Raw genomic sequence first — 18,941 nt, 5'->3', positions numbered from 1 at the left:
GTAAAACAATGAGCAAAAGGTGAGGCTACGAGGCCTTGATGGGTCAATGAATCAGAGCCAAGTGCTTGATATGGAAAGAGGCAGCTCAGTGTGCCGCAGCCAAGCCAAAGGTTCAACTCTTTTCCCCTCAAGTCTCCTAGACCACCCCGGCATCCATCCCCACCTCCTTTCGATCAAGAGACTACCTCGCCTTGACTCAGCAGCACTTTCAAGGAGGCCAGATGGGCACGGTGACATATTTCTCCCATGCAGTCTGCAGTCCCTAAATCACCTCAGTGCTATACTACTCTCCTGGGAAGCATGTATTTCCAAGTACACTTTTGTCAAAATGTGTCCTGAAGGGACTGCCTATAAAACTCAGTGGATCACTGTAAACAAAGAAAGAAAAAGGTCAATAATTTCAAAATATATATTGAACAACAGGTAAAGATCTCTGCAGTTTTGGAGAACGTGTCTTATATTTGTCACTTGCATGTATTGCTTTGTAAAATGTGCTTTTTTTTTTACCACTGGGGAATTTAAGCAAAGTCTTTTTCTATGGCAAACACATTTTATGCTGAGCAGGTCGCAGAACCATTTGGTCAGATCAATGTTGAATAATCCCTCCCAAGCAAGGGCAGGGAGAACCAAGGTCATTTCATTGAACTGGTAACACTTAGTATCAGCACAATTGCATGTGGAAATCAAATAGCGTTCTTTGGGTAAAGGGTAATGCGCATATTCTCAAGTAGTCTACTTATGCGTGGATGGAATTCTGCTTCATAATAGAATTGGAAAGTGATATTATTATCTGCTACAATTTGCAGTGATAAAGTAGGACTCTACCGTGCTGCGGCTTGATGGCTTCCAAGGGAGTACATCTTATACTTACAAGTAGCAAATTAAGAACATTTCGCTTGCTTGTATTAATAGCAGATCACAAGGTTATAGAATTGCCTGCCAATAAATAAGGTGGCGTCATGTGTCATCCATCTATACACGGTGTGTGTATGTGTGTCTGTGTTTGCCAGGAAGAGCAAGTGAAAAAAGGCTCATGGTAGGGACAAGAATAATATAATAAATTGTACTTAGAAAGATAATATAATAATGCTCATGTTGCCGAAAAGACCCTAGTGAGACTGGATGGATGGATGGATGGATGGATAGATGGATGGATGTTGCTGAAAAGGCAAAAGGCAAACCAACACTGGTACCTTGCTTTTTCTGTAAATTTCAATTAATATCCATCTGACAGTTAAAACTGAGTAGTAGTATCTCGTAGTATCTTGTAGTATCTAGTAGTATCTACTGATGTGTCTGGTCAGTATGTGTTCAGAGCAACAAATGTCATCAGCGAGGTACGCAACGTGATGTAACATCTCTTGTTTTTCCTCCCCCGCACACAACGCACACAAACTACACTCTGTCCGTGGTGCTGACAGACAATAAAAATAAACAGCATTCTTTCTATGTATAGCCGTACCTGCTCCCGGCTATGTTTTGATCCCTGATCCATATCGACCCTGTTATACTGAGGTTATTCAGTGCAAACACTGCGATGATGACTTTGTAACAATGGAAGGCTATTTTCTGAGGGAGATTGAAAAAAAAAATCCCTGTAAAAGTCCAAGATGGAATGTTGCTATTACCCCTGAAATGGAGACAGTTATTCTGTTTGCCCACAGCCGGTGTTAACTCACTTCAAATTACACCCTGTCTTTACTTCCAGTGGGTTGTTTAAGAGGTTTTGTTGAAAGAAGTAGGGTTGTATGTGTATAGAGGCTTGAGTCAAGACGCTAATGTCATTCATCTTTCTATCTGAAGGCTCTAGACTGTGACCCTGAGCCCACCTTCCACTTGCTCCCAAGGGAACTCTAATGTCAGCTTGACCAGAGAAGGTCTGAGTGATCAGAAGTAACCATCTGGGACCACAATCTCAGTGGCTCTTTTCGGGATGGTCTGATTTTCTTATTTATTTATATTTACTCAAGGAGGCCGACTGAAGGAGCATAGATTGTATGCAGTTTGTTTTTTCATTATGTTGTTTTATTTACTTTTCTGAACTACATAATACACACGTTTATATTTACTGTTTAAACTCAATTTGACTTCAGGGATCAACAAAATTAAGCAAATACAAAAATATGACCAGTCCACCCATGACACTGACCAATACAAAAACATAATGTCCACCAAAGCCTCATGTTTTAATAATTAATGATGTGTATTTACAACAGGAGATTGTGTATTATTCTCTGAACTTGACCTGTTTTTACGGAACAGAGGCCAAAAATGTTGATCGGGACATCCCTACTTTTTACTATTTCACTATTTTGTCATTCACACCAGCCCCAAAGTTGGTACAACCATGTATAGACATTATAGTACACAATATAGTCAACAAACAGCCCCTCAGCTTTTGGTGTGAAAAATGTTGCTTATTTCATAACACCTCTTGAGACTTGGCGGTGTCTTATTTTTATTATTTTTCTTAATGAATTCACGTTGACTTATTTGTTCATAATGACCAGCAATATGGTCATAATGAAAAGAAAAAAAGAATCTAATCTGAAGCAAAAAAATCTGTTAGCAGCACACTCTCCCATCCACCCGCAAGGATCGTTTCCAAAACTACTGAGACAGATGGGCAGGGAGAGGGAGTGCACATCCTACAGTTCTATATATAATCCACTCCTAATAGTGGTTGTGTGTCTGTGCTTCAGCCTGTCAGGCCCAGCAGTCCGGCTCGATAAGGAGCCTCTCAGTCGGCCTATAAAACTGCAGAGAGGAGCTCAGTCGATGTTCTAACGCAGAGAACCTCTTCACCGAGAACAAGATGGTTGAAAAACAATTCCATTGTTTATATGTTGTGTAACACAGGTAAAAAGAGAGCGAAACTTGCATCAGTGTTTAATGTAAGAGTACACACCCTCCAGTGGATGAGGTGTCTCTGTGATACCGTGACAGTTAATATCATTCCTTGTTTTCATGTCGGCTCGCTGTGAGAGACAGAGCAGGGAGTGTTTGTGGAAACATGAGACTGCAGATGAGTGCTGTGAGAAAGGGAAGCTGCTATGTTGCTGTTGTGTTGTAAAGGGAACATCAGGAACACTTCAGCTGCCTCCTGAGATTCACCTGATGGGATTTGGATACCAGATTGAGTCCATTAAAATCACAACATGTGTATTTACATTACCGCACAGCAAGCGTGATGACGCACAACCGTTCACTCAATCCTTCTTTCCTTCAATATTAAATTAATGATGCATTTGCCTGCATCGTTATTATGTGGCACGATGAAAAAAACTTTCTGTCATTAATTTGAGTTTACCACACACATAGGTCCACTTATATCACCTTTATGGATAATCGTCGAAGCTATGATGCTGCTTTTTCTTCCACTCTGCACAGGCCAATCCTAGTGCACTATATATCATTGGAAGCTCTCTGAATAGAACACAATGTTTCTTACTGTATTGCAAACAATAAGTGCCAAAGAGAACCACTAAGTAGCATCAAGTTAAGCCAGCAAAGATGCTTCAAAGTGTTTGTGTGTATTGCACTCTTTTTCACTATCTTCCACATTTTTCCATGATCTTGATTTTCATCTTCAAGGATAACACACATTTATATAAATGCTTGAGACTTCACATTATACATCACCCGAAACTCTAATCTCTACTCACTTGTGTGATGTTTTTTCTTCCTAAATATCCTGTCAGGGATATCCAGATTCAGCGGACTGTGAGGTATTGATTGTTGAATAATTGCATTCTTGAAGGTGTTCAATTACAGTACACATAGACAAACTTCACGAGATGTCAATGCCGTTCTGGAAACTGTAATGAGCGATAAGTTTAGATAAAGTCCTCCCTGACAATATCTATAAGCGTCTTCTCTGAAGCTAGCTCGAACTGCAACTGAGATGCTGTTTGCATGATAATGTCAATGCCTTCCCGTATGCGTGTGTTTGAAACATCATAGCTATAGGTGGGCTGGATTCTGAACTGTCGAGTAGGTGTCTGTCAAGATAACAAGCATGATGCATGATAACAGCACACGCAGACCCGCAAAATGCAGACAAATCCCCCCCCTAAACTCCCCAGACCCACCATAGGAGGGGCACCACAAGACATGACAAATGCCGTCTGAAGTCATTCAGGACGTACTATGTTGATTGATGGCCGATGTGAGACATGACAAAGTGTCACACTGTGGATGCACATTTTTCCCTGACTCATACACAACAGCAAATACCCATCGCAAACCTGAAAGACTTAATCCGTCACACCAGACTCGACATGCTGATGTGAAGTTGGGAAAAGAGCATGAGGAAACAAAAGTCAAAATATATATACACAAAAGCCACAATGCAAAAAAAAAAAAAAACACATGTGAATCCATGTGTTGCAATCTCATCACAGTGATCCCAATAAACAGAGCACACACTGTGGTCCACCACTAGGATTATGTAATGTATTTTCCACTAACGCGGTAACTGCACACTCATCTTCCCGGGGGCGAACTCTGCTCAGCTGGAGTGGACATGAATGCTGAGAAATGGCGGGGCGAGGGGGAGGGGGATAACACTGCAAGTTTCCTCAAGGTTGATAAAAAGGATGGAAGATCACACTGTGAACCCCAATCACACGTGTAAACAATGTGCGCCCTGATTTGTGTAAGCATTGCCGCTATACAACCAAAATACTGTGTGTACAGTAGGTTGCGTGCGTGCAGGGGAGCTGGCATTTCCAAGGTCATCTGCTGTGTCATCATACCCCTCGGGGCTCCACTACATGAGGGTCAACATCTCATGCTGCCGTTCTCTCGCTACAAATGCTTCTTCTTTCTCCATATAGACCACAGCAGAGGATCATGTATCTTTAGACTGTGGCTATATGAGCAGTGTCTTCTGATCTATTGCTTCCTCTAATATTGCTCTTTTGAGAGTTGGAGAATGGGCTGACATCCCATACTAACATTTAGGAGCTTGGGGTTTTTATAGTAATTATGTGTTGGATGTTAATGAAATGGAAGGATCTGGAATAAGTGTGCTTGACGTGTTTTTTCTTACATTGATTGACCAATTCTTGGTGCACCACACATTTCACGCAAAGTCAGTTCCATCAATTCTCTCTGTTGCCAATCCTGTTCACGTTCACAAAGAGCTGGAGCCTATCCCAGACTATAATCTAAGGTTGCCTGACATGACGCTATATATATATTTACAATGAAAGACCTGAATTTACATCTCAAAGACATACTCTTGAGTAAACATCCAGTGTGTCCCGATTGTGGCCTGCCGCAATTAAATTTGGACCACCACAGAAGCATTTATTACTCCCTCCATACAATAGATGGCACCACAGCTGACTTGGTCGTGCATTAAAATATATTAGACATACAATGACGTGTACATTATATTTACAATCGCCACACAGTAAGATGGAGTGCAGGACACATCAAGAATGTTTTTTTTAATTGCCTGTGCGTGTTATGAGGCACATGCACGCGCTTCTACCGCTACCATTTTTCACAAGTCAGTCATTTTTATGCTCTGTTGTTAAATAAGGTTTAAAAGAATGAAATAAAATGGTACATTTCTTATTACACAAACCCGTCCATATAGGGCTAAAAATAACCAATTACCTAAAAACGTCATCCAATAGGAGAAATATGATCTCAGGGAAGAACTAAATTTGAAACACTTATATGCTTGGACTATGTTAAAAAGCCATAGCATTTCAGTATGTGGAATCAAACTATGGAATGGATTGAGTAAGGAAATCAAACAATGCACAACGATGAGCCAATTCAAGAAACAATACAAGCAGTTGATGTTTGCTAAATACAAGGATGAAGAGTCTTGAACCAGTCATGATGTGCTATATATATCACTATATTGACACTTACTATGGTACACATTATGGCATTGTATGGTCATATCACCTCGTACTTCGGTAGTACGACTAAAATAAAATAAAAAAAAACAAGAAAAAAAATTAACTATATTAGGAAAGCAGGAAGTGAACAAATGTAACAGTTACTGATTGTAAAAGTACCAGATGGAGGGGTAGGATTTAATAAGCTTTGCTTCTTCCTACTCCTTTTGAACATGTGGAACTGTGAACTGATTATATGATGCATTCAATTGTAATCTGATGCATGTTCAAATGAAATAAAACCATTACCATTTCCATATACAAACCCTTTGTTGCATCATGGCAGATTCTGAAAATGTTACGACACCACTGATAGATTGCACTCCTGTTGGAAACAGACATAGGTACATACAGTACGATGCACTGTATCACAGTGTCTTCCTTCTTGTACCACAGGCCCGAGGGCAGAGCGTTTTGGAAGGAAAGCAACCATGCAAAGCTAAATAATGCAGCGGCCCAGTCTCCACATTATGACCTAGTAAATGGCTGCTTATAGAAAACACCCTCAAACCCTCCTGGGCTGTTCTGTCTGACAGCACAATCACCACGATGAATGGACTGCCTTTTATGAACTTCTGTATTGCAATTGTGGCTTGGGTCAGTTCACTTAATCTCATACTTCAACTTTGCCCCGACACTTTGCTGACACTTCTGTATTGTAACCTCTGAGCAAGGCAAAATGAAGTCTAAGTTGTCTCAGCAGAATCAACTTGAATATGCCTCACCAATGATGAATAAAAGCAACTCTCAAACATGACAGCATAGGAAAAACCTAACACCAGGAGTATACAGATTATACATTACTATAATGTTGTAGTATATACTGTAGTATTTACATTAAAGGATGTCTCCCACAACTTCATGTGTGTCAAATCTGCAGTGCAACTTCTGAATGCATGTATAGAATCACACATTCACATCACAAATACTTATTTTGCATTGAAATGGAGCTTATAAGCAACTCGCATTACATTGTACAGACTCCATATGTGTCCCACCCTACCTTCGGTGTGGCAAGTGGAGGACAGGATAGTGCTCGGCGGTCGGAAGATGTACGGTAGGTAACGGGAAAAACATTTCATCTTCTCCGATGCTTGCCGACGTTTGTGGGGTGTTTGCTTGCAGGCTCCACATCCGCACTGCCTCGGCGACAGCCAGCCAGAGAAGAACCAGTGGGGTGCGGAGAAACAGTGTGTCCACGGCGCGGGGGGCTATGACAGCATCATCCCCCTTTCTCATCCACACCGCGGAGGCAAAAGAGCTGTGGGAGGCTTCGCTGGAACTGCAGCCGGCAGTTGTCTGCAATGTGTTTGACTTGTGTACTCTCACGCAGGAGGACGATTTATGTATGCGTGACTGTCTTGAAGTACGGCAAAAATACAAGCTGCTGATGACTGTGGTCATTTGCATGGATGTGCTGCTCTAAATATTCAAGTGTAACTTTTTTGTCATTTTTTAAAAACTAATTGTTACTACACTAGTGTGCCCAGAAAGAGCTAGCACCAAACTTGATGAATCATAGGCAACTTATTTCTAGTTTTTAGTCTAACTAGTTCTGGCTCCATCTTGTGGCGGTGTTCCGTGTCTTTAAACATCAAGTCAACGCAAGGCAATAGAGAAAAAATACATTTAAAATGTACATACAAATATACTATGTTATTTTATAATTAAATTCGTTATTTTTAAATTAACCAACGGCATACAAAAAGTGAAGCTCAGCTCTACCAGCGGAACTACTGCTCAGTTGTTTTCTTGAAATTCTCGCGAGACTTGAGTGTGAACTAATGCCAGCGGAAGTACTTGGCCACCCTCTTTTCCGCCGGCCATAGAGGAGTACACGGCAGGGTAAGATTCGATGCTAGTAATTTCACTTACGAATCTTGAGCCATCCACGTTAATACACCTCAATTTGATCACATAAAGCACAGAGCACCAGATTAAAACCTACCAGCTTCCCATAAAGACCCATTTTGCGAGAGTGTTTACGAAAGATGGCTGAATTACGACGGCTATTGCTAACGTCTCTACTACCGTTTGTTACTATCCGCATGTCGGCAGTCATTTTATTTAACAAAATGCAACAATTAACCTTCTGCGTTCGCCAGATGTCCAAATAGCCATGTAGTGTTTTTGCGTATGTTTGATCAACGTTGTGTATGGCTTAAATCTCCTCAGCCGTTGGTCTGGTTTGTCTATTATGCTAACGATGTTAATAGCTAGCTAAAGCTAGTGCCCCTGCAAGTGAGGAATAGCACCTCGATGTTGCGCTACGAAGACGTTCATTGAAAAGCAACTTGACAGCTAATGTTCTATGGTCAATACTTTGAAAGTGTAGAAGATTGATGTGCTAGCTGCAGTTAAGCAGGCATCTCTACCGACCTGTCCATGATCACAACAATACATGGACAGATTTGAGAATATGGTATCCTGAAACGTATCTTTCATCTACAGCACCATGAAGCTGAACCCATTTGTAACATGTTCCCGCCGCAAGAACCGCAAGCGGCACTTCAATGCCCCCTCACACATCAGGAGGAAGATCATGTCCTCCCCCTTGTCCAAGGAGCTCCGTCAGAAGTACAACGTGAGGTCCATGCCCATCCGCAAAGATGACGAAGTCCAGGTATTTTCTTGAATATCAGCTAGAGATGTTGAATGTGAATATTTTAAATTGATTAACATTTCTATTGATGCCCCCAAATAGGTTGTTCGTGGACACCACAAAGGCCAGCAGATCGGCAAAGTGGTGCAGGTCTACAGGAAAAAATACGTCATCTACATTGAGCGTGTCCAGAGAGAAAAGGCCAATGGAACCACAGTCCACGTTGGTATTCATCCAAGCAAGGTGAGAAGTTATTTTAAATGCTTGTTGAAGTTAAATGTAAGATGGCGTAAGTTAGTCATACAATGTAAGGCAATGTCTCATCAATGTGGTTGGAGATGTTAATCCTCCTGGAACGATGGCAAGCCAAATTAATTTGCTTCACTCGGTTTTTCACAGTAATGGAGAGATGGGCGCAGTGTTGTTTTTCAGCCCTGGAGGTGTGGTGGACATTAAGCGTACCGAAGTCATGTTCTAATTGTTTTTTTTTTTTTTTTATTATTCGCTGCCAATATTTATTCATGTCATACATGTGGATCTCCCGACACCACTACACACTGACAAGATCCACTGACAAATCTAAGCAAAAGCCGCTAGATCAATCGCCTTCAACTTGAAAGCCACCTCACATGCACCTCTCTGCTCATTCTCCATGGTTAAGATGCGCGCACGAAGCGCGAAATGACTACTCCGAAGCACACAAGGTGTCAGGAGGCTCGAATGCAACCACAAATAAGTGGCATTGTATTGGGGAAATGAGAAAGTTTTGGAGATCATTAATGGACTAGATCGCTGGATGAGTCAAACATTCCCTAACAAAAGACTGATGAAAATGTGTTCAATATGTAAATTATTTATTGTCAGACTAATTGCATAGCTACTGTCAGATGGCTGGAATTGATGGAATGCTCACTGTGCCCAGAAGGACGCAGTTGAAATGCTGTTTGTATCGTTATGATTTAATTATAACAATTATTTTTTTATGGTGATCCTCTTTGACATTACTATGCATGCTTGAGTCTTACCAGAGTGAACTCACTATTCATGCAGCAGTGATCAGCATTCCTGTGCAAGCAGTTTGGTGTCTTGCCCAAGAGTGCCTCAGCTCGTTAAATGTAAAAAAAAAAAAAAAAAAAAAAAAAAGGTAATCAGTTGGACTATCTCGTGTTCTTGTAGGTGGTCATCACCAGGTTAAAGCTGGACAAGGACCGCAAGAAGATCCTGGAGCGCAAGGCCAAATCTCGCGCTGATGGAAAGGAGAAGGGCAAATACAAGGAGGAGACCATTGAGAAGATGCAGGAGTAAACATCTTTTGCTATCAATAAATTGTATAAAAGAATTTGGCAAGCGTGTTTTTTTTTTTTTTTAAATAGGATTCAAAGTGGGTAAAGTTTTGCAAGGAAGTCAGCACATACTCACAAACCATATTTGTATGTTTGTAAATATGGAGGCTGATGTCGGTTTAAAAACCTCCAAAAAAAAATGAACTGCCGAGTTGCATTTAAACCAGAAACTTGAAACGGCATAGCTGCAACTCTTCAAGATTCTGGTTATAGTTTTACATCCAAAATAAAACGGTTTTTGTAGTAATTTGCACTTAATTTATGCTGATGATACCCACCTTACTCATTGGACGCTGATGTAGAAAATGCATGCAAAAAAAGACGTCTGGGGGGGGGTTAGAAAAGGAAACTGCCGAGAACTGCTATTCTGTAGGCAATATCCATCGTTTGCAACTCCACTGCTAGAAAAAAGGGTAAGGACGGAAAATCATAAGCTTAAATAATTGCCAGAAGGAAAGTTACATAAGTAAAGTGAATGCCTCAACTTAGCTTTAAATTGTTCCCTCATAAAATTGTTGCTATGAATGACTAGTAACTTCTCGTGGTGTCACAAAATGGAGGAATGCTGTACATTTGGATGCACCACATTTTTAAATGTAACACTGGAAAGTTTTCACATGAAGACGTTATGCTTGGAAAAAGTATCATGGCCCAGCATGCTGCAATGAGCATGCGCACACGACCGTTTACTTCCTTTTCCGGCTGCCTTGTGACCTGGTCACGTGACACGTGCTACCGCTTTCGAAGTCTTCTGTCTAAGTTGTGACAAGTTTATATCTGCGACATATTGTGATATATTTTTGCTTTTAAACTCACAGCTGGCATGGCCGAACTAAGTTTTGTGATTTCCATGTCTGTCATGACCTTATTTTGGGGCATTGTTGGAGGAGTGGTGCCCTGGTTTATTCCCAAAGGACCAAATAGAGGGTGAGTATGTTAGCTTGGTTAGCTGACTTCTCTTTTCAAGATTATTATTACCTGTGTGTCTATATCATGTGTCATATGATACACGTAAAATAGTTGGAAGCTGTTTTGCATCGAATCAGCATTACCTGAGTCATGTGTAAACTAGTAACTTAGCAACTTTTAGCTGCTTTTAGCAAAAGTTAGTGTTAGCTAGCCGAAACTAATAGGTCAACTTCATCCTTTCTATTTATTCTACTTGTTTGAAGAGTCGCCATTTTTAAACGTCACACTTCCTTCAAGAATACTTGTTTGGGGAAAAACGACGTAACATCCTATTTATTTCCTTTAAAAAACGCTGTTGTCTGAATGTGCCACATAACTCCCTATAATTTCTTCTGTTTAAACAGAGTTATTATCACAATGCTGGTGATGACTGCTGTTTGCTGCTACTTGTTGTAAGTATTATTGTTGGGTTTACTCCATTTTGCATGTGCTGCACTGTTTAGTGGCAAACTCTATTGAGTTTCGAACGCTGCGTTAACGCTCTAATTTATAAACATGTATATACAATATTAAATGTGTTGAATCAGAATGTTCGGGTCATAAAGAGACAGCTCAGATTAACGACCACGTAATTTCATACGAGTTTGTTTTAATCCAAAATGTGTGCCAAACTAAATAATTTACAAGTACTACGTGCTGCAAGTTTCCAGCCAGTGTCTTGTTACATGTCGCATGGACACAAGGGGGCAGCAAAGAGACTTAGAGGTTTTTCCCCCACCCTTAATATTGAGCGTCACGTGATCTACAGATATGATAATTCATACATCTCTCCTGTCCCGTCAGCTGGTTGATTGCTATTCTGGCTCAGCTGAACCCACTGTTTGGACCATCTCTGTCCACTGATGCTATCTGGTATCTGAACTTTCACTGGCCTTAGTGATTCAATGCCTGCAGCTCTTCCGCAGGTAAGATTTATTTGTGTTCAAAGCTCAGCCAACATTTTGTGTTTGTATTTGTGATGAACGCCTCCATCTTCCATTGACATCTGCCCATTGTCATTTCTCTCAATACAGATGCTGCTACAAAACCGTGGAGCGTTTTCTCTTTACTTAAAGTTTTGGTCCACACTTGGAAATCGCCTTAATGTCACATTCTTGTGTGCTTACAGAGTGTTTTTCACACTGGTGCCTTGAACAGAATACCTACAGAATACCAGAATACTTCCTTAATTCCTTCTTGCTGAGTGTGCTAAAATGTAAAAATGAAACAAACAAACAAAAAAACTAAATTTAGTGTTTAGTTTATGTACAGTGTTGTTAAGTGTTGTTTATATTAATTATCATGCTATTAAATATACCTATGTTGTGCCTCATGCTGCTTGTTTGTGTTTTATGTATGTAAGTATGTTACTTACTACTTAAAAATCAATTTCTGCAGGCACCCATTATATTTACATGCACGATTAGTCAGATGTTGACTTTTTGTTGTTACGTTTATAATTTATAAACCCGATTTTATTGTCATTTTTAAAATGCTGAAATCTTAAACTTTGTTGTACTTTTACACTTTATTTACCACTCATGAATTCATGTTCAAGAAACAAATAATTGACACGATGGAAGGAGGAATTCAAATGTCCTTCTGTCTTGCCGTACTCTGTATGTATGTCTACCAAGGACATTGGAATTGGTTAGGATGGGCCTCAAATGAATGGAGCAGAGTCCGCCATGATGGTGAGCAAGATAATTGGGCGGAGCTAGGCAGACAGCTATATTCACTATCTCACAGCTAAGTAAAATATAAAGTTATACGCCGTGCGTACACTTTGATAAAATGGATAAATGTGTTTTTACCGAACAAAACTAATTTACAAAAGGCTGAGCATTGTGCCAAGGGCATGTTTCTGGTTATCTGCTCACTATCATGGCGCAGAACTCGCTTGGGGCATACTACGGAAGTAAAGTTCGAGTTGAACTATGAAATTAAATTGTCCTTGCTGTATACGTTGGCAACATGGCGTCCACTGACGTTCACGTCCGAATATGTGAACAAGAAATATTAAAATATGACTTAGAAGTCAAAGCTCTCATCCAGGTGCGAATGTTGATTTGGTAAGACTACTTGGGACTGCGGCAGCATTCGGTGGTATTCAAGGAAACATCTTTTTAAAGCTACTCTTTCAGAAGTTGACATGAGAACTACCATTTGTATTATATGTATAAAATATGCCGATAAAGTGGATTTGGGTTTTTCCACGTTTGCTAGAATTATCCTAATGCTCTTTAAAGAACTTGTACACTGTTTTCTGAAGAATATACTGTATTGAGTATACAATTGTGGTTTTAAAGGTTTAATTAGGAGTATTTTATTTTCGTGTGTTTACATATATGTATGGATATATAGATGCATCTTCGTATATATGATGAAATACCTGTTCAAACAGCATTAATTCTGTCCACACATCATATTACTGTGTATAATGTCCATGTCCTACCAGGATATAACTGAATGCAGAGGTCCTCAGAGCAATCTGACTGAACTGAACACCAATGTGAAAACAAGTTTGCACAATCTACGACTGCGTATACAAGTAAGAAATACGATCTGTGACGGCTGTGTTAAACATGTATAGATTGAATGATATAAAATAATGTTTCAGGATTTGGAGCAGATGGCGATGGAGCAAGACAAAGAGACAGACAAGCTGGCCTTGATCAGTCAGGTAGAAGGACACAGGAAACAGATGCTGAGGTAAGTTTGTATGTCTTTAGTGCAAACGTGCAAATAACTATGTTCTGAAGCGGTTTGTGTGTTTGTGGCAGCAACCAGACTGCTTGGAGGAAGTCCAACCTGGCAAGCAAATTGTCAATCGACAATACGGAGAAGCAGGCGCTCCTTAAAGGAGGTGATAGTGGCGCGAGACAGAGGTGAGAGGACAGCCTTCCCCGCTGCTTAAACTCTGTCTCTTTCAGGAGATCAGAGTCGGGTTTCACCTCTCCCCGAATAACAAAACCTGAGCAGATTTACAGTGCTTTAAATGCTGAATCACATCTGTGCAGGGATTCACTGTTTTGAAATGTTGTTCATTAAGACTTACATTAAAATTAAACTTACAATAAAATTACTATACTCGCTCTTAACATGTGAGTGAAGCGTATTTTGATTTTCTTATGTATTTATGCAGGAAGACAACCAAAGAGGGCCTGGCCGAGACATCCAGTACCATTACACAGAACTTGATGAACATCAGTCGAATGATGGCTCAGCAGGTTAACCAGAGCGAGGAGGCGATGACAACACTAGGTTTGAACAATGCATTCTCTTTAATTTTATTTAATTTAATTGTGGTATATGTTCTTTAGTAAATATAAAGGTATTTGAATATTGTTATGGTCCATAGTGTTTAAGGTAATGTCCTCATTTGGTTGTAGCTACCTCATCCCGAACCATCCATGAGACCAATGATGAATTTAAGACCATGACAGGGACCATCCAGCTGGGGAGGAAACTTATCACCAAGTACAACCGCAGGGAGCTCACTGATAAACTGCTCATCTTTCTTGCACTGGCACTCTTCTTCGCCACGGTGCTTTACATCCTGAAGAAGAGGATCTTTCCTTTTTTTTGAGAATGCTAAAATGATTTCAAACATCCACTATGATCTATTTTTCTGCTTTCTGTTTTAAATGCAAAAAAAAAACATTAATAAAACAAAACCACATATTTGGCATAGATTATGTAAACATTCGTGACAGGCCTCTCATTGCATTCCTGCTGTGGGATTTTCCTGCAAATAATAACTTGATATGTGTGACACTGACAGAAAGATAAAGTCCATTATCTCTTATTCTAATGGGAATCGTTCTTGCATATCACACTCAAATTAGAGAACCTGTCATCAAATACGTGCAGATTGATACAATGAAATGGCTAATGCAAGTCCAATATAATATTTAAAATAAATACAAATATAATAGATAATATCAAGTCAAAATGTAATAATGAAAATTAGTTATTTTAATTTTTTTTCCATTTGTAAAATGTTACACTACTACTTACGATGCGTTACTTTTAATTTACTGTTGCGTCTGACTCTAATACACCGATGCCTTCAACAAGATAATGTCAGAACAGCTTACAAATTAAATTAGCATCAGAAACTTTTGTTTTTGAATATTTTTATTTCTTCAATTAAATATTAATTTCATCATGGGTAACACTGTTTAATGAGGCTGGTCCTTCCTTTCTTGCTTCAGTCTTATAAGACTTTGACTCTCACGGTTCCACTGTATATTGCTTATGTATTTTAAAGCCATCCAAATATCTTTGTACCTTAGTAGCATTCAGAAAGGTACACAATACACCTGTTCATCACTTTACTTGCGAGCTATGTGCTTAGCTGTGCCGCCACAAGCACATATATGGCCGAGACAGAACAGCACGCATCCCTGTCTTTCTTCAGATAAGACCCGGAAAAGCAAACTATCCTGCCCGTTTTTTCCCCTCGCCAATGTGGGTAGAGGGTGATGGGAGGGGGATATTTTTGGTCTGTGTGGATTTGTTATCTGACGTTGCCTTTTCAGCACCTCATAGGAGAGCGTGTCCAGAGGAGCTGCATGACCTCGCTATACGTACTATAGTCGCCTCACATTGCATTGTCATTTTAATAAATGCCCGATTGATGATTGAAATGTGGCATTCATAAATGAGGGAGAGGCGGTGTTCATTGTTGACTTAGAGTATCTCACAAAAGTGGGTACACGTCTTGCATTTCAGTGACTTTTATTACATCTTCTCAAGGCACAATACAGAAATGAAACCTTGACAGCGTTTATAGTAACCGTCAGCCATTATTGTCTAAATAGCTGGCAACACAAGTACTGCATGCCCAAATTGTGTCCAAAGTATCAATAATGTTATCTAGAACTTCCTTAATCCTCTTGGCCATGAATGCTCTCTGCCACTTTCCTTCTGCGTATAAAGATGCCCCACAGTTGCTCAGTCGGGTTCGGGTATGAGTCCTCCATCATCTTCACTTTTCTCAGCACGGCACTTGTCAACATGAAGGTGTGTTTGGGCTCCTTATCATGTTGGAAAACTACTAAACTCTTTTCCCAATTATTATGGATCTACTTCAGAATGTTGCTGTACATGCTGGAATTAAAGTTTCCGTCAATAAACTGCAGTTAATCTGGCAGCACTCATGCAGCAGCAGACAATGGGTCGACGTACAGGGGAGAAATCAATCGGGCAATAACAAATAGGACATTGAATATAGGCAAGACACAATTACAATTAGACACATTATAAGTCTATATAGTTTACTATGTATTGTCCCTTGAGAAAAAATGGCTCCTGAAATGTGTGCATGTGTGCACTTTTGTGAGATGCTCTAGCGTGCGTGCGTAATATAATTTCAGTTTTCTTTTGAGCACCCTGATGGTGCAAGTCTGTATGAGGATCTAAACATTTCTTAAACAAGCACAGCTTGATTTAAATATGTTATATTGCACTAGAATTAGTGTTCCGGATAAATAGGTGTAACATTTTTATGTTTTAAATTACTTTTAACATCCCATTATTACATTGCAATTTGAATTTGTCTCACAGTCAATATCTACATTGTCAAATTGATCTAACTGTGCTTTTACATGTGAAGTAGTAAAAGTATTTGCAGTGTAAATGGAAAACATTAGAAGGTCAAGGTCATTTGGTTCCAGCCATGTTTGTGCTGCTGGCCGCCATTAAACAAATTTAGTGAGTGTACATTAAGCAGACAGCAGGTTGTAAAATATGTAAACTGCTAAGCACCTTTTAACCTTATTTAAGCACTTTGAAGGAAGCCTCATAATAGCCACTTGAACAGTTTAAGCAGACACAAACCAACACACTTCTAAGTTACAAAGCATTCATAATAATAATACTTTTGGTATACATCATTTGACAATTCACATTTTTAAAGAACCTGTGCTCTTTATTTAGTTTTTTGGACTCTCTTGTCACACAAAAAAAAAAAAAAAAACATCCAAACTAGCACTGGACAAAAACTATATAAAAATTGTTAAATATTCAAATAAACAACCAAAAAAAGACTAATGCATGCATGCTCCGGAGGTGGTCTACCAAGTCCTAATTCCATGAAGCGAGGAGCCGGCGTTTGAGGAAGGGAAGGTAGGCTGCATGTTGTTTAAATCCCCCACACCAAAGTTCATGTAATTTCCATTGTTGGATGTTGATGTTTGCATTGTGGCTGCGGGATAATTACACGCATAGTTTGCGCTGCAGGCTGTGTTGGTATAGCCGCTAAAGGACGCGTAGTTGTTATAAGTGAAATGGTTGACGTGGGCCATACAGCAGGGCGGGTTGCAGGTGCTCGTGTCAGCCGACATGCAAGGCTTGCCGTCCCGCACCAGCACCGGCACCGACACCCTCCTGGGCTGTGGTAGGGACACCATCTCCAAGCTCTGGTCCTGCCTCTGCCGCTTGCATTTGTACCTTCTGTTTTGGAACCAGATCTTCACCTGGGTCGGGGTGAGTTTAAGGAGCCCGGCGAGGTGGTCTCTCTCCGGGGCTGACAAGTATCGCTGCTGCTTGAAGCGGCGCTCCAGCTCGTACACCTGCGCCTGGGAGAACAGGATCCGTGGCTTCCGGCGTCTTCGGGCCTTCGGGCGGTTCGGATCGTCCGGCTTGTTGGCTTCTAGTGACAGACCCGGATGACTCAATTCTTCTGAAAAGACAACAAAAAGTAAGACATTTTTTTCCATTATAATCATTTTTTTATTGTTTGTTTGTGTTGTCTGTGTAATTTATAGGTTATTTTGAGGCCTCCGAATGGCTTTTTATTCAACTAATACAATTAACAAATTTCACAACAAACCATTTTGTGTTTTTTTTTAATTGCCATTCACAAAATTATACGAAATAAGTGCACTTAATAAAATTGCAGGTAAATTTTTTAAACATATTTAACCTTTGTGTCTAAATAATCCTGTACAGTTATATAATATATATTTATGATATAAAATACATTGTATATTTACATTTCCCCCCATGAAAGAGCTTCATTAATTCGGTTTGTTCCCACTAAAGATTTATTGGACGTATTTGAGGGACTATAATTCCAATATTTGAGCAGTAGAAAGTGCACATTTCCACCTTGCACAGTTTTTGCTCTAATTGCACAATTTTTATACACAAATATACAAATATATATATGATTTTTATATACAAACGATATACTGTACATAGGAGGCTGTTTTATTGTGTTTTCTTGACATTTCTTTTTTCTATTTATTATCCTAAGTATTAGTATCCCCAAGTATTTAAACTCACCTTTTGCATGTTTCTCCTCCAACATGTGTGATCCTTCCTCCTTCACATCGTTCATCTCCAGGGCTTTCCCATAAATGGCAGGGGCAAAGTTTCCACATTTGGGGTCCTGGTGGAGGTCCTCATCAAACAACTGCACGGACGTCGAGGCGTCCCGCAGAGGCTCCTGCTTGAGGCGCCCCAGCATGCAGGAGGAGGTGCAGGGCACATGAGAGCAGCAGTCCATGCGAGAAGACTGCAGGTCCAGTGAAGACATGAGGTCATGACTGTTCTCCAGGTTTAATATGTCCTTCACAGAGAAGGGAGTGGACGTGCTGGGGCTTGGAAACATTGCCAACAACTGTTAAACTGACATGTGGAGGTCACAAGAAGACGACAGGGGCTTCTTCTCCTCCCTGCCAATGTTTAGAGATGTAAGTATTACTTTGGTATGCCACACACTGGTCCTCTGTGAGGTCTTCACTCCTTTGCAACCTCTCTCTCTCCCCTTGCACCATGACGAGGGGGGTGGGCACAGAGGGGGGCCAGTGGAACCTTCACTCTGTGGTCCCTCTGGTATACTTCATACTCACATGACTGACACATGTTAGGCTCCTGTTGTCATCCAAATGAACTGAAAGTAAACATTCATGTTCACGCCACAACATCAGGCACACCTGCACCATCTAATCAATGCAAAGATAATAATGCTTATGTATTTATTTAACCATATGAATATTATTGTCTGTCAATGCATAGTTTGCATACACCTGAATGTATAATATCAATTGTTCCCTTTTATTGTTGCACAAAATTGAGCATTTAACACATCACAGTGATACACTGCACCACTGTGCA

The 18,941-nt window shown here is 40.2% G+C and overlaps 5 protein-coding genes across 6 annotated transcripts in view; 3 read left to right on the top strand and 2 right to left on the bottom strand.

Annotated features, from left to right (window-relative positions):
• Positions 1–7,193, bottom strand: part of ppp2r2ba (protein phosphatase 2, regulatory subunit B, beta a) — a 35,742-nt gene extending 28,549 nt beyond the window's left edge. Inside the window, exon 1 of the mRNA XM_058063931.1 lies at positions 6,925–7,193. Within this exon, the coding sequence (XP_057919914.1) occupies positions 6,925–7,003 (79 nt within the window). The 5' untranslated portion in view covers positions 7,004–7,193. The remainder of the gene's footprint in view (positions 1–6,924) is intronic.
• A 450-nt stretch (positions 7,194–7,643) lies between these two features.
• Positions 7,644–9,862, top strand: rpl26 (ribosomal protein L26). Its single transcript, XM_058063935.1, has 4 exons — positions 7,644–7,766; positions 8,373–8,544; positions 8,626–8,766; positions 9,700–9,862. The coding sequence occupies exons 2-4, from the start codon at positions 8,377–8,379 to the stop codon at positions 9,826–9,828; spliced, it is 438 nt and encodes a 145-aa protein (XP_057919918.1). The 5' UTR covers positions 7,644–7,766; positions 8,373–8,376; the 3' UTR covers positions 9,829–9,862.
• Positions 9,863–10,542: 680 nt separating this feature from the next.
• On the top strand, positions 10,543–12,147 carry atp6v0e1 (ATPase H+ transporting V0 subunit e1). The gene is made up of 4 exons (XM_058063936.1): positions 10,543–10,793; positions 11,180–11,227; positions 11,619–11,740; positions 11,849–12,147. Exons 1-3 carry the CDS (start codon positions 10,690–10,692, stop codon positions 11,710–11,712), a joined length of 246 nt encoding a protein of 81 aa, XP_057919919.1. The 5' UTR covers positions 10,543–10,689; the 3' UTR covers positions 11,713–11,740; positions 11,849–12,147.
• Positions 12,148–12,782: 635 nt separating this feature from the next.
• On the top strand, positions 12,783–15,745 carry LOC131110350 (vesicle transport protein SEC20-like). Its single transcript, XM_058063398.1, has 6 exons — positions 12,783–12,869; positions 13,273–13,365; positions 13,435–13,526; positions 13,598–13,702; positions 13,960–14,078; positions 14,207–15,745. Exons 1-6 carry the CDS (start codon positions 12,789–12,791, stop codon positions 14,401–14,403), a joined length of 687 nt encoding a protein of 228 aa, XP_057919381.1. The 5' UTR covers positions 12,783–12,788; the 3' UTR covers positions 14,404–15,745.
• A 1,149-nt stretch (positions 15,746–16,894) lies between these two features.
• On the bottom strand, positions 16,895–18,516 carry nkx2.5 (NK2 homeobox 5). Of its 2 annotated transcripts, none has more exons than XM_058063562.1 (2): positions 18,108–18,516; positions 16,895–17,502 (listed from the first exon to the last, which is right to left on the bottom strand). In XM_058063562.1, exons 1-2 carry the CDS (start codon positions 18,433–18,435, stop codon positions 16,895–16,897), a joined length of 936 nt encoding a protein of 311 aa, XP_057919545.1. In that variant the 5' UTR covers positions 18,436–18,516. The 2 variants fall into 2 exon arrangements, with proteins under 2 accessions (XP_057919545.1, XP_057919546.1); XM_058063563.1 differs by having other exon boundaries at positions 16,895–17,499.
• Between the last annotated feature and the right edge of the window lie 425 nt (positions 18,517–18,941).

This window comes from Doryrhamphus excisus, chromosome 23 (assembly GCF_030265055.1).
Source record: "Doryrhamphus excisus isolate RoL2022-K1 chromosome 23, RoL_Dexc_1.0, whole genome shotgun sequence".
In the NCBI taxonomy this organism is placed as follows: Eukaryota; Metazoa; Chordata; class Actinopteri; order Syngnathiformes; family Syngnathidae; genus Doryrhamphus; species Doryrhamphus excisus.
This window is presented reverse-complemented; position numbering and strand designations above follow the sequence as displayed.

Coding starts and splice junctions, on each gene's coding strand:
- nkx2.5 (XM_058063562.1), bottom strand. CDS start 18,435: ATGTTTCCAAGCCCCAGCACGTCCACTCCCTTCTCTGTGAAGGACATA. Junction 17,503..18,107: donor GGAGGAGAAACATGCAAAAG/GTGAGTTTAAAT, acceptor TTGTCTTTTCAG/AAGAATTGAGTCATCCGGGT.
- atp6v0e1 (XM_058063936.1), top strand. CDS start 10,690: ATGGCCGAACTAAGTTTTGTGATTTCCATGTCTGTCATGACCTTATTT. Junction 10,794..11,179: donor CCCAAAGGACCAAATAGAGG/GTGAGTATGTTA, acceptor CTGTTTAAACAG/AGTTATTATCACAATGCTGG. Junction 11,228..11,618: donor GCTGTTTGCTGCTACTTGTT/GTAAGTATTATT, acceptor CTGTCCCGTCAG/CTGGTTGATTGCTATTCTGG.
- LOC131110350 (XM_058063398.1), top strand. CDS start 12,789: ATGGCGTCCACTGACGTTCACGTCCGAATATGTGAACAAGAAATATTA. Junction 13,527..13,597: donor CACAGGAAACAGATGCTGAG/GTAAGTTTGTAT, acceptor TGTTTGTGGCAG/CAACCAGACTGCTTGGAGGA. Junction 13,703..13,959: donor GATAGTGGCGCGAGACAGAG/GTGAGAGGACAG, acceptor GTATTTATGCAG/GAAGACAACCAAAGAGGGCC.
- rpl26 (XM_058063935.1), top strand. CDS start 8,377: ATGAAGCTGAACCCATTTGTAACATGTTCCCGCCGCAAGAACCGCAAG. Junction 8,545..8,625: donor GCAAAGATGACGAAGTCCAG/GTATTTTCTTGA, acceptor GCCCCCAAATAG/GTTGTTCGTGGACACCACAA. Junction 8,767..9,699: donor TTGGTATTCATCCAAGCAAG/GTGAGAAGTTAT, acceptor GTGTTCTTGTAG/GTGGTCATCACCAGGTTAAA.